We start from the raw sequence: 13,358 nt of genomic DNA on the forward strand, positions 1-13,358 counted from the left end.
GTTGGAATAGAGCAAAGTGAAGATTATCTTTTTTTCTTTTGTACCATAGTATTTATAGAGAGAAACATAACATAGTTAATGTCATTTGACAAAAGTTTATTACATTTCTAAAACTGTTGTTACCTGTTACTCTCCACATTTTATGCCAAATGTCCTGAACACATGAGTGAATACAAAAATAACTAAGAAACAGGTCCTGTACTTTAGGGATCTGGTAGGAATTACTGAGGCATAGGAATAGCTAATGTTTGTGAAGCATTGGGGAGGGAGGATACTTCTTTATGTTTTGATATAGGTGTTTTATTTAAAGACATTAAAACTCATCCTTCATTTGACTGGAAAGTTTTTCAGATGTTAAAAGACATCTGAATTCTTACTTAGCCTTATTTAATCTAGGTCTGCTTAGATTGCATATCCTCTTCTCACCCACAAGTGAACACAAAGATTGCAGACCTGAAAAAACTTCCACCTATAATTATTCTTCCTTATAAACAGTAACTGCTTTAATAGTAAGGACATGAATGTTGAATGTACTAGGCAGAATTTTTTAAAATTAAACATTTGTTCACTATCCCCTGTCTTTAATTTGGTGAGAGGCAGAAAGATTGTTAGGTAGGTGAAGACAAAGTGTTTAAGAAAGAAAATCCACTACCAGCTATCTTGGTAAGATCTCTAATTATTTAGAGGCAGATGTTCTCTCTAGCTAGGCTATAGGATACATGAAGTCCCAGTTACTCAAAGATCATTTTGTTTATTTTCTTTCCCTTTTGTTTTGACAAGGGATTTAATTCTCTCCTCTCTCTCATCAGTTATTTCATCCATGGGGAAAATATTGGGGAAAGGATCTATTGTTCTGTTTCCTTTGTCTTTCCTTACTTACTGACCTTTTCTTCCTTCTTTTCCTTCTTTTCTCCCTCCCCTTCCCTTCCCTCACTTTCTCTTTCCCTCCCTGTTTGCCATTGATTTCTCCTACCAAATAATAATACTATTTTGTTATACCCTTCTTCATATTGGTTCCTGGTGCAGCTTTTTCTTTCCCAGAATATCTCCTTGAAGAGGTAGGAATGAAAAGAATAAACTACGTGCCTGTGGAGCACTGGTTCCCAAACCTGGCTGGTCTTGGAAAACCCATGAGGTGCTTTAGAGATCTGCAGATTCCTGACCTGTGCCAGGGACAGATGCAGTTGGGCTACGATGGACCTAGGAATCTGTACATATTCAAAGCTTTCCAAGTGATTGCAGTAATCAGGCAGACTTAGGAACTATTCTTTTTAATGTTTGTAGAAGAGAATTGGCAGTTTACTTTTTTTATTGTCAACGTTCATTTTGGGAATCTAAAAGTTATATATGGAAAAAAACTTTATGAGCAAGAGCTTTTAAATAAACTCATAGAGAATGTCAGGATTTAGAATTTGGAACTTTTAATTGAAACTATTATAGATCTAAGATGAGAGTCAGCTAAAATTATTTGAATTTACCTAAAGAAATAATCAGCTAGGCCAAAAGTTCTGTCTGAATGTCCAAAGCATTTTCAGTGGAATTGCTTTTTGTTGTTTACGGAAGAATTTAGGGTATGAATTTGTCTTTGAATGTAGCTTTGGACGTATTTCGTGGGTTTTAGTATCTAGCTTAGTTTTCATTGTTTATTTTTAATTGTAGTTTTGGAATTGCCCATTCCAGTAGTTCAAATTCAGGTGTTTTGATCCTTTTCATCCAACTTTTGGTTATTTCTTGAACTTTTTGTATTGTGATCACAGAATACGGACTTTATACACATTTTCTTTTCATTTTTAGAATTCTCTTTTTTTGTAGTCTCATAAAATGATTTTTGCGAAAATAAAAACTATACCAAGTTCATTATTATCAAACAGTCTGATTTTTGCCGTGGGCTTCTTTAAGAATCATTTGTTCAAAAGAATTAAATATTAATGAACAGAATAGAGTACAAAGTCCAAAGCTTGGAAATTAAATCAAGTAAAATCAATCAAGAAAATCAACATTAATATGTTTTCTTGTTGTTTTCAACCTGTATGTGGACAGGTATATATTCTAAAGGCCATTTACAAATGTAAATTTCTTTGCTCAAATGTTTGGCCATTAACTATTTTTAATAGTTTTGGTTATGTGATGGAAAAGAGATATAAAGTAACTCTTTGGTAATATATCAGTGAGTTTGTTGTAAAGAACATTCCTGGGACAGCTGGTAAAGTTTGAAAATGAACTCTGTTAGGTTGATAGTATTATCCCAGTGATAAATGTTCTCAATACAGTGATTGGTTCTTGGTTCTGTAGGCACATGTCCCCGTTCTTAGGAGACACATGTTAATATATTTAGTAGTAAGGTGGTGGCAGCTGCAATGAACTGTCAAATTGTTTAGCGGGAATATGTATACATATATATGTAAAAATATAGGTATATCTTTATGTATAGACATACCTATCTGAATGGAGCATCAGAGAAGGAAAGGTAAACAAATGAGGCTGAATGTTAACATTTGGTATATTTACTTGAAAGGTATATTATATATTGGTGTTCTTTCTTGTACTTCTTCATTTTAAAATATTTCAAAATAATAAGTTAAGAGTGGTGGATGTTATTGAGTTATCAAAGAGCCTTAACAACTTTGTTTTGTTTTAATTACACATAAATATTAATATTTACATATGTGTAGCTATGTATGATTAATTACTAGCTGGCTTCTTTAGATGTTAAACTTCTCCATGGAAAGTTAGAGTTCCTGATAAAATAAGTCTGGGAACTGCTGCACAGTATATATATTCCCCATGGAGATTCATAAACATATTAGTCTATTGAGGGCTCAGAAATAATTAAATAATGAAACTTTAAATTAGCATTTCCTGTGCTTATTTCAGAATAGAGTATTTCTTTTGCAGGTTGACTCTTGATTTTTTCTGATCAGTGAGAACATCATTGTGGGATACTTTTTAATTAGAAGAATATTGTGTGTTTTCTTCTTTATACTTATCATTGTATATTTTTGAATCAATGAGTAACATATTGCCTAATAACTTTTGGAGATCTTTTCTTTTCTGTCTAGTCTAGCTCTAATACTGTGCTGTTATCTACAAATTCGGGGTCTTCATTGCTGATATCTAGATCTGCTTCATCGAGGAACATAGAATTTCTTTTAACCTTTTTTTTTTTCTTTAAAATATTTTTATGCGTTATAGTTTTTGTGGAGATTAATTTGGCAATTTATGAGATACAGATATTTAAAATAAAACTTAAGTTTTGTTTTGGTTGTTAAAAAACCTGCAGTTTACACTTTAAATGTTTAATGTTATGTAGATCTTGGTTTTTGCTTTGGCATGTGCAGAACAGAAATGCTGTAACTTCCCACTACTAGTTTCCTCATGATTAGTGATATACAGTGCTGAATGAATGAGCTTACCCACAAGCAAAAGTGAGACTATACAATGGAAGGAAGTAATAGTCTCTGAGTTAAGTCTTTATAAGCTGTTAACTAAATGACTTACCCTCATGTGCTCTATAGCTACAGAAATGAATTTGTTTTGTGTTCTACACCTCAAAAAAAAAAAAAAAAAATGCTGAAGAGGGCAGCTACAATGGCAAAAAGATTTTAAAAGTCTTTTCTATTTTAGGGAAGTGAACAGATGATCATTTTAGAGATTGTAGAGACATGAAGGCTAAGCATAGGTTATAAATAGTATATTGAATGAATATGTAACATACAGATTTCAAGATAATAAATACAGGACTAGAATACTAAGTGAATACCTTTTAAAATCTGTAAGCTATTTAATGAAGGATAGTAATTAGTTTAGGAAGTAATGACTACAACTTTGTACTACTGATATATAAAAAGAGGTTCAAGAAGATGAATTCAAAGAAATATTGGAGTTGGGGTATACCCCAAATTTTAAACAGTTTATCATAGAAAATAAACATGGCCTCTTAACAAAACATCTGTTATAGTTACTGATGTTGTGACCCAGGTGAACATTTCTTGATTGTTCAAAGACCTGATAGTATCCCTCTGTCAACATTTGTAGTTGTTTTCAAATGTGATGTCAGTACAGAGTTTCACTTTCTGTGAAGTAAAACTGAAAGGCTGATTTTAATTTAATAATTTTGTAAACATTCAATGATGAATTACCATAAATATTTTAAATAACATGTAGCTTGCACATATATAGAAATTGAAACCAAAATTTCGCAAAATAAACATCCGTCACTATATGTGATGCATTCTGATACATTCTCTTCTATTTAAAAAAAGCACTGGTCATGAAATTCTAATTGTTTTGTATGAGTATTAACAGATTGTGAGTTGCATTTATCTTGAAAGTGAAACAAATGAGATAGGGTATCATTGGGACCTGTAGGCACACACAAACCAATGCCAGTAACAGGATTATCTTTGAAATAGCTGTAGTTATATTTCTATCAGCAAAGTAATACGTAGGTTATTTGTTGTTAAAGAATAGTTTTCAAATTGTTCAAGTTTTAATCTGTAAAAGTCCTTTTTAATAACCTATGTGAATCATATCATTCAACTAATTTTTTTTAATATGATAGAATTCTGTAATTCAGTAAAGAGCTTTGTTAGGTTATCTATTGCAAATATGAGAAAAATCAAGATAGATTAGAAGTAGATTAAATGCGATACAAATAAAATTAATTCTAAAGGAAAAACCTTTTTTAACATTGAAAATAGTATCCTATTTATTTATTTTTTAAAATAAATACAGTAAAAAAACCATTGCACATTACTGTGTGAAATTACACAAAGATTTGGACTTGCTGTTTTAAAGCCCTTTTTACTTTTGAATCTTTGTAATTTCTTTAACGTTTGTAATTTTAAGTTGTGTTTATCATGCATTTATTTTCTATCCTTATTTCTGTTTTGGTTAAAGTTATAAACAGCAAGTTTTTGTGTTTAAATTCCTAAAAATGTTGGGGTGGAATTACAGTAATGTGTTATGGCTTGGGCCCCTCGCAGGAGTGTATCTCGCAGTCAGCAGTGAAAACAAAGTTTGAACAGCACACTATCAGAGCTAAACAGATACTAGATACTGTGAAAAACATAATGGATTCAATAAACGTGGCAGCAGCAGAGAAAAGGTATGAATACATTTTATTGCAAAATAAAAATGTAATTTTTTGTGTGTCAATATGAATTCCTTAGACTAAGGTTTTAAGTTGTTATAAATACTTTTCCTACTAAAATCAGCCTTGTGGGTGTAACTGGTGCCCACTTGCATGTTTTTAAGTGAAGAAACTGTAAATATTATTCTACAGCCTTGCATACATCATTTACATTCCCTGGATCTTGGTATTGTCCTGTATGAGTTGTGGTTTTAAAATGTTTGGTGGCTTTAAAATATCTTTAAAGCAGAGGAAGAACCATTTCTTCAGGCTGAATTTCTTGAAGAAGTCCAAAACAGGTGACCCTCTTTTTTACATTCAACCCATGAGTCATCTTTTATAAATTCATACATTGATAACCTTGAAATCACTCTTTTATGCCAATGTGGTTTTTATCAGCTGGTAAAACAAACAGAGTGATTTTACCTGCCAGCTGGAAAGTCAGTTTGGTAAGCACTACCCTGTATATCATACTGTACTGCACCATTTTATTCATTTATTACTTTATAAAGGTGAAAATGAATATATGAAAGTGTCAACACTTTTGAAGAAAAGGGTAGTTCTCACAACCTTGGTACACTTGAAAGAAAGACCAGGATGTTATTAGATGTGACAAACATAATGATGTTAAGCCTCAGTTGAACCTTTTAGCAGAACTTAAACCAATCAAAAGAAAGATATGAAACATTAAAGATTAAGTCCAAGATGACATTTAATTGTGAATTTTAAATGTATTTGATAATGCTGGAAACAAAACTCCATTCATATCTAAATCTGTTGCCTAATTGCAACACTTTTGCAAGAATGTTATCTACAAAATTCAAGAATTTCTAGCTTATAAAACAAAACAGAATCCCGTCTGACCTCAGCCCCTTATGCATTATTTCTGTATAATGAGATTGTGTTGCCATTTATGTCCTTTTCAGCTCAATTGCTTTATTACAGTAGCCAAAGTGAGTATTTGGTCTGCTGGATTGAGCTTCTTAATTTTTAAAAATACAGGACATTGAACTAAACATGGCACAAAGAAGATGTGATTTGAGGATGGTTTGTATAATCATAATGTCTTGGGAGTTCAGTTCATGTCTATGAAGTGTTTGGAAACTTAGAGTCCTCATTAATCCTTTGTGGGATTCAGGTGCCACATGAGCGAGAAAGTAGTTCATGTCCAACCAGCTATAAAACATAAGTAAAATATTATTTGAATCCTTTTTGATGTTGAAATAGGAGTTTTTTTCCTTGTATAATGCTAACAGATGGTTCGATACATAATTAAGTGCCCTTGTTTAATTGTTTTGGGATTTTTAATATACCCTGAATATTAATTACTCTTCATACTATAATAGGGTTTATTCAATGGAAGAGAGGGAAGATCAAATTGACAGACTGGACTTTATCCGAAACCAAATGAACCTTTTAACACTGGATGTTAAGAAAAAAATCAAGGCGGTTACAGAGGAGGTGGCAAACAAGGTGGGTAACAGTACCTTTATGATTAAAACTGGGAATGGAAATATTTTTGATGATGCTAAAAACGTTATCCCTGTTGCTTTAAAGGACTGTTTTAAGTTTTTTCAGTTTGATTTTTTTGAGTGGTTGATAATCTTGTTTCATATTTTTACTTTTGATTTTCATATTTCAGGTTTCATGTGCAATGACAGATGAAATTTGTCGACTCTCTGTTTTGGTTGATGAATTTTGTTCTGAGTTTCATCCTACTCCAAGTGTACTGAAAGTATATAAAAATGTAAGAAAGTTAAATTGTAGTTAAAAGTTTTTCAGGTAGTTTCCTTACCTTGTTCTATACTCTTATATAGTGGTTTGTCCATTTTAGTGTCTTTATGGCCATCAGTATGTGACTGAACTGTTAATATCACCTGTGCACTCTTATAATAAATGGAAACTATTTTGTATATAAAGTGCACAGAAAAGTTATCTTCTTAGGATAAGAATAAGATCATTTTAGTGCTTACTACATGTTTAGAGTTTTATAAAATCTGCTTATATTGTGAAAGAGAAAAATAATGTAGACATTTACTGTTTTTAACAGGAGTTAAATAAGCACATAGAAGATGGTATGGGAAGAAATTTGGCTGATCGGTGCACCAATGAAGTCAACACTTCAATGCTTCAGTCCCAGCAAGAAATTATTGGTAATATATCGACAAGTTCATGTGTAGTTTTTTTCTTTATTTTGTTGGTAAAGGATTCATTTTCCTTTAGGTGTTTTATAAAGTGTAGAACATTATTTATTGTTTCTTAAAGTAAATGTCATAATTTTGTTCTTTCTAGAAAATTTGAAGCCATTACTTCCAGCTGGTGTACAGAATAAACTACACACACTGATTCCTTGCAAGAAATTTGATCTAAGCTATGACCTAAATTGCCACAAGTTATGTTCAGATTTTCAAGAGGATATTGTATTTCGTTTTTCCTTGGGCTGGTCTTCCCTTGTTCAGCGTTTCTTGGGCCCTACGAATGCTCAGAGGGTGCTTCTAGGATTATCAGAGCCTATCTTTCAGGTATGGTTTTTTTTTGGTTTTTTTGTTTGTTTAAAGTAGGCTTTTTATCAGGTGTTTATTGCTGTACTACTACACAGGTATGTGTCTTTGATTCTACCAGTTGAGATTCTCCTTTTTCATTTTGCTTATGTGATTTTTCTCTAATCGAACTAGTTGTGTCAAATTTGCATATTTGTGAGTTAGTATCTGTCACAGAGCCATTTCTGAATTAGGTATACTATGCATAAGGGAAAGCCAATTCCAAAAGTTTTTGTCCTGTACTGTTTCAGGTCATTCATCATTCATTTTTGAAACTTTTTTTATTTTCTTCAAAGTTTTTGCTTTCAGATTTAAAATAAATTGGAATGAATATAAATGTTTTTAAAAACTTTTTTGAATTTATCAATTAATTTTTTAGAAAATTTATGGAGTTGTAAAACCATCACCACAATCCAGTTTTAGAACATTACTATTAACCCCAGAAGATATTTTGTGCCCCTTTGCAGTCCGTCATTATTCCCACCTCCAGCCCTACTGCTAATCAGCTTTCTGTAGCCATCATTTTGCCCTTTCTGAATGTTGCCTATAAAAGGAATGAAAAAAATGTGTCCTTTTTTTGACTGGCTTATTTCACTTGGCATAATGTTTTCAAGGTTCATCATTGTACACAAGTGTTGTAGCCTATATTAGTACTTCATTCCTTTTAAAAAAAATTTTGTTTTTTTAATTGGGGATTATTGGGGGACAGTGTGTTTCTCCAGGGCCCATCAGCTCCAAGTTGTTGTCTTTCAGTCTAGTTGTAGAGGGCACAGCTCAGCTCCAAGTCCAGTCACCATTTTCAATCTTAGTTGCAGGGGGCACAGCCCACCATTCCATGCGGGAATTGAACCAGCAACCTTGTTGTTAGGAGCTCGCACTCTAACCAACTGAGCCATCCGGTCGTCCCCCTAGAAGCTCAGGGGCAGCTCATTGTCTTCAAGCTAGTTGTGGAGGGCACAGCCCACTGGCCCATGTGGGAACCAAATCGGCAACCCTGTTGTTAAGAGCTTGCGCTCTAACCAACTGAGCCATCCAGCTGCCCCAGTACTTTGTTCCTTTTTATATTGAATAATATTTCATTCCTGAATAATATTCCATTATACATATCACACATTTTGTTTATCCGTGCATCAGTTGATGGACATTTGAGTTGTTTGTACTTTTTGATTATGAAAAATGATGTACAGTTTTTTGTGTGGACATCTGTTTTCATTGTCTTGAGTACTTACTTAGGAATGAAATTGCTGGACCATTTGGCAAATCCATGTTTCACTTTCTGAAGAACTGCCAAACTGTTTTCCAAAGTAGCTGCACTACTTTACATTCCTACTAGCAATGTATTAAGGTTCTGTTTCACAACATGCTCATTTAGACTTGTTATTGTCTGTCTTTTTTATTCTGTTGGATGTGAAGTGTTACCTCATTGTAGTTTTGATTGTATTTCCCTAATGACTAATGATTTTGAACATCTTTTCTTGTGCTTTTAGCTATCCATGTATCTTGTTTTATGAAACATCTATTCAAATCATTTGCCCAAGTTTTAGTTGGGTTATTTGGCTTCTTACTGACTTGTAGTTCTTTATATATTCTAGGTAAAAGTCCTTTATCAGGTATATGGTTTCAAAATATGTTTTTATAGTCTGTGGTTTGTCTTTTAATTTTCTTATGATGTATTTTTTAAGTGTGAAACTTTAATTGTGAAGTCCAATTTTATTTTAAAGGATTGTGTCTCTGGTGAAAACATTTTTTAAATACAGTTTTAATGTAAGAGTTGAGGGCCTACTGTTACAGATAGACTCATTATATACTATGAAAATTCATTATTCTTGACGATATTGATATAGAAAATAATTTGTCATAGAAAATAAGTTTCAGACCATTTCTATTTTCTTCCTATGTTTATGGTAAATTCATTAATTGGAGTCTTTCTTTTCATTGATTTACTACTATAATTTTAAAAGAAATGGAACAGAATTTTATAAATGTAACTATTGCATTTGTATTTGTTTAATTGTAATGATTATTTTTTTCCCAATCCTATTAGCTCCCCAGATCTTTAGCTTCTACTCCTACTGCTCCTACCAATCCAGCAACGCCAGATAATGCATCACAGGAAGAACTCATGATTACATTAATAACAGGATTAGCTTCTCTTACATCTCGAACGTCTATGGGCATCATCGTTGTTGGAGGAGTGGTAAGAAGCAATACTTTTTAGTATAATGGAAATTGAAATTTTTGCAGAGCTGTCTGCTAGATCACAAAGAGAAAGGTATATTTATTTCTATTTACAGGATCTGTAAAATAACATGCAAAGTTGTAGGTTAAAATTAGTGAATGAAGAAGTTTCACAAGCTTAGTCTTAAATTTTTAAAAAATGTTTATTTTTAAATTGAAATATAATTGACATAACGTATTATTATGTATCATTAGGTGTACAAACTAATGATTTAATAAAAATATGTGTGTTGTGAAATAATTACAACATACATTTTTAAAAAATACATCTTTAGGAAAGAAACACCAACTAGCTGGTCCTTAATGCTTTCTATTTCCCATCACAACACATAAAGAAATGATATTTGTACATGGAGTTACAAGAGTGATCCAGGTTTCTTATGTAGCATTCTCAGAATGCCAAAGGGATCTGCCTTAAAGTATTGATGATTACAAAGTAGTTCTTACATATTCAATTTTCATATCATTAACAGTGTATACTTACATGTTTTGGTTTTTGAAACCTCTGATCGAAAAGAAATTAACCTCCCTTTGTGAGAAACATTGAATTAACTTACCAAATGTCTGGCATGTTACAAAAGTTCTTGCCTGATATTTATGTGCTGTTTCCTTTTTTAGCTTGTTTGATTTCTGATTACTTCAGATTTTCATAGAGAAGGAAGATACGTTTTTTAAAAATGGAACTGACTCAAAGATCTGTAGGGAACTGATGAGTTTTCTAAAATGCCTTTTAGTACAATCTCCCTGGTAGTGTTTTTCTTTCTCGAAGTATGTTGCAAATTTATCTTACAGATTTGGAAAACTGTAGGCTGGAAACTTATATCGGTTTCATTAAGTATGTATGGAGCTTTGTATCTTTACGAAAGGCTGAGCTGGACCACCCGTGCTAAGGAGAGAGCCTTTAAACAACAGTTTGTGAACTACGCAACTGAAAAACTGCAGATGATTGTTAGCTTCACGAGTGCAAACTGCAGCCATCAAGTACAACAGTAAGTTGAACGCTTCGTATTTGGTTTAAAAAAAAAAAAAAAAAAAAGGTTTATTGAAGTATGACATACATGCAGAAAATGTACAGATAAGAGAATAGCTCAAAAGTATACCACAATATGAACACATTTTGTTATTATAATAAATACCTGGGTCCACTGAGTGTCTTCTTTCATGTATCTTAAATATTTGTTTCATTGATTTAGTAAAAATATGTAGACCTCCAGTTAAATCAATGCATAATATTCTGTATTTGGATGCTACTGAGAGGTGAATTAAAAAGTTCTCTGAGCTAAAGGCAATTGCAATTTAATAGAAGAAATAATGTAAATATTTATAATAAAATGTGAAATGTGATAAGGAATATGATAACCTCATAATATGAGACTCTAGAATCAGATCATAAAGGATAGTGGATCAATAAAGGTTTCCTAAAGGAGTAGTAGAATGTGCAGAATAGCATGGTCTAGGCAGAGAAAACCGCTCAAACAGAAAGCAAGAAGGTAGGGGAAAAGGAATGTGTTGAGAAACATGAGAGAATTTCAGTGAGAGCTGCTGTACATAAGAGGGTACATTTGAGTATAAACCTAACACTAGGACAGGGGTTGGCTAATTAGGACTCCTGGGAGTGATATCATTAATATTTAGCTCTAGAACAAATAACTTTGCAATGGTGTGTGTATTGAATGGTTTAGATTAAGGAGACAAGAATTTGCAGGGAGATTATACTGTTTCAGACACAACATGAAAGCCTGTTCTAACATAGAGCTTATAGAGAATGGAAACAATGAGGGCATGGATTTGAGACCACTGATTTAGTTCATTCATTTATTCATCTACCAAAAATTTATTGAGCTATTTTATATAATTTTAGTATTAAGGAAGATCTTTCATCTAAGGAAGATACCTGGACCTCCAGCAGAAAGCAGCTGAGGTTCACATATGTAGAAACAACATTAATGAAATTCTCCATTCATCTGATCATCAAATATTTGTTAATTGCCTACCATGTGACAAAAACTATGTTCGACGTATGGGAAATAAAAAGTTAAAGATAATTTGATCCTTTTCTTTAGAGGACTTCACACTCTAATGGAGGCAACCTGAACTAATTACTCAGTTAAAATAATACTGATAAAATATTAATTTAATAAAATATTAAAATAATGAAAGATGCTTCATTTGTCTAATATTGGTAGTTGGTGGGATGTGGCGAGAAGGGAGAGGAAAAAGACCAGGGCAAAGATGAAGATGCATAGGAGAATAGTTGCAGAGAAAGATGAGAAAGTTGTTTAATCATAGTCCAGAGATAGATTATCTACCAGGCATGCTCCCAGTTGCAAAATATAAACATAACGTTTGGCAATGCTAACATATTAAACCTAGTATACAAAATAAATGTAACCTATTGGTTCTAGAAATATGGTTAAATGTTGCCATAATTTAAAGTATTTTTGTCTACGTCATAGGAGTTTGTGAAATTTTTATGGGTAGGAGACAAGAATAAGGCTTCTGAAGAAATATACCCATCTTTTGCCTTTTTATAGCTTATTCATATTCACAACCATATATCAGAGGTAATATCACCTGTTGAGCATTGTCTTGAGGCCAGATGAAGTTAAGCCCACAGTCATTAAGCTCACAAGTGCCATACCCTCCCCGTACCATTCTTAGCACCTTGTTCTTATTCTTTGATACCTTATGTTTTAAATGTTTTTTACCGTGTGATCTCCTTTTTGTAAGCTTTAAATGAAAGCCTATTCATTTTAAAGGACATAAGGACATTCATGACTGCTGATAAAATATTTTTTATTTTAAGGGAAATGGCAACCACTTTTGCTCGCCTGTGCCAACAAGTTGATATTACACAAAAACATCTAGAAGAAGAAATTGCTAGATTTTCCAAAGAGATAGATGAATTGGAGGAAATACAAAACAATTCAAAGCTTTTAAGGTATTTGAACCATTTTTTCTCAATATGAATATTTTCTGATAAAGTCACTAGTGCATTTGTGTTAAAACTTTTAGCTTTCTGTGTTGGTTTAAATTATAATTTTCTGTATTTAATTCCATAGTTTTGCAATTTCAATGAAGGCTAATTTCAACAAGAAAAAACATCAAAGTAAATGGAATTTTTTAGATCTAAATTTACAACTCTTAAGCTATGTTTAGTCCCTTTTGAAAGCATAAGTTCTGCAATTCAAAGTACAAGTTTTTACTCATGTGTATCTAAGACCCATGACTTCCATTCTCATTGGGGATTATTGAATATACTTAAATTTGAAACAACAAAAGTAAATAAAGTATCCTATTATAATGTAGAATTCTGGTTTAATGTAATTTATCATGGACTCTTTGGGGTATAAATAAATTATGCTTTTGGGGACAAGATCAGAAGTACACATGGTCTGTATTTCTTGGCAGTTTTTTTTTTTTAATTTATTGGGGTGACAATTGTTAAA

The 13,358-nt window shown here is 32.3% G+C and overlaps 1 protein-coding gene across 6 annotated transcripts in view; it reads left to right on the plus strand.

Annotated features, from left to right (window-relative positions):
- Positions 1–13,358, plus strand: part of MFN1 (mitofusin 1) — a 30,677-nt gene that overhangs the window by 13,523 nt on the left and 3,796 nt on the right. For all 6 annotated transcript variants that reach the window (XM_019751911.3, XM_019751942.3, XM_019751930.3 and 3 more), the window contains exons 10-17: positions 4,986–5,107; positions 6,478–6,604; positions 6,774–6,878; positions 7,182–7,284; positions 7,424–7,653; positions 9,716–9,868; positions 10,702–10,898; positions 12,716–12,850. In XM_019751911.3, coding sequence (XP_019607470.1) covers positions 4,986–5,107; positions 6,478–6,604; positions 6,774–6,878; positions 7,182–7,284; positions 7,424–7,653; positions 9,716–9,868; positions 10,702–10,898; positions 12,716–12,850 — 1,172 coding nt within the window. The remainder of the gene's footprint in view (positions 1–4,985; positions 5,108–6,477; positions 6,605–6,773; positions 6,879–7,181; positions 7,285–7,423; positions 7,654–9,715; positions 9,869–10,701; positions 10,899–12,715; positions 12,851–13,358) is intronic.

The sequence above is a fragment of the Rhinolophus sinicus genome, chromosome 17, assembly GCF_057876585.1.
Source record: "Rhinolophus sinicus isolate RSI-liver-muscle chromosome 17, RSI-T2T, whole genome shotgun sequence".
NCBI lineage: Eukaryota > Metazoa > Chordata > Mammalia > Chiroptera > Rhinolophidae > Rhinolophus > Rhinolophus sinicus.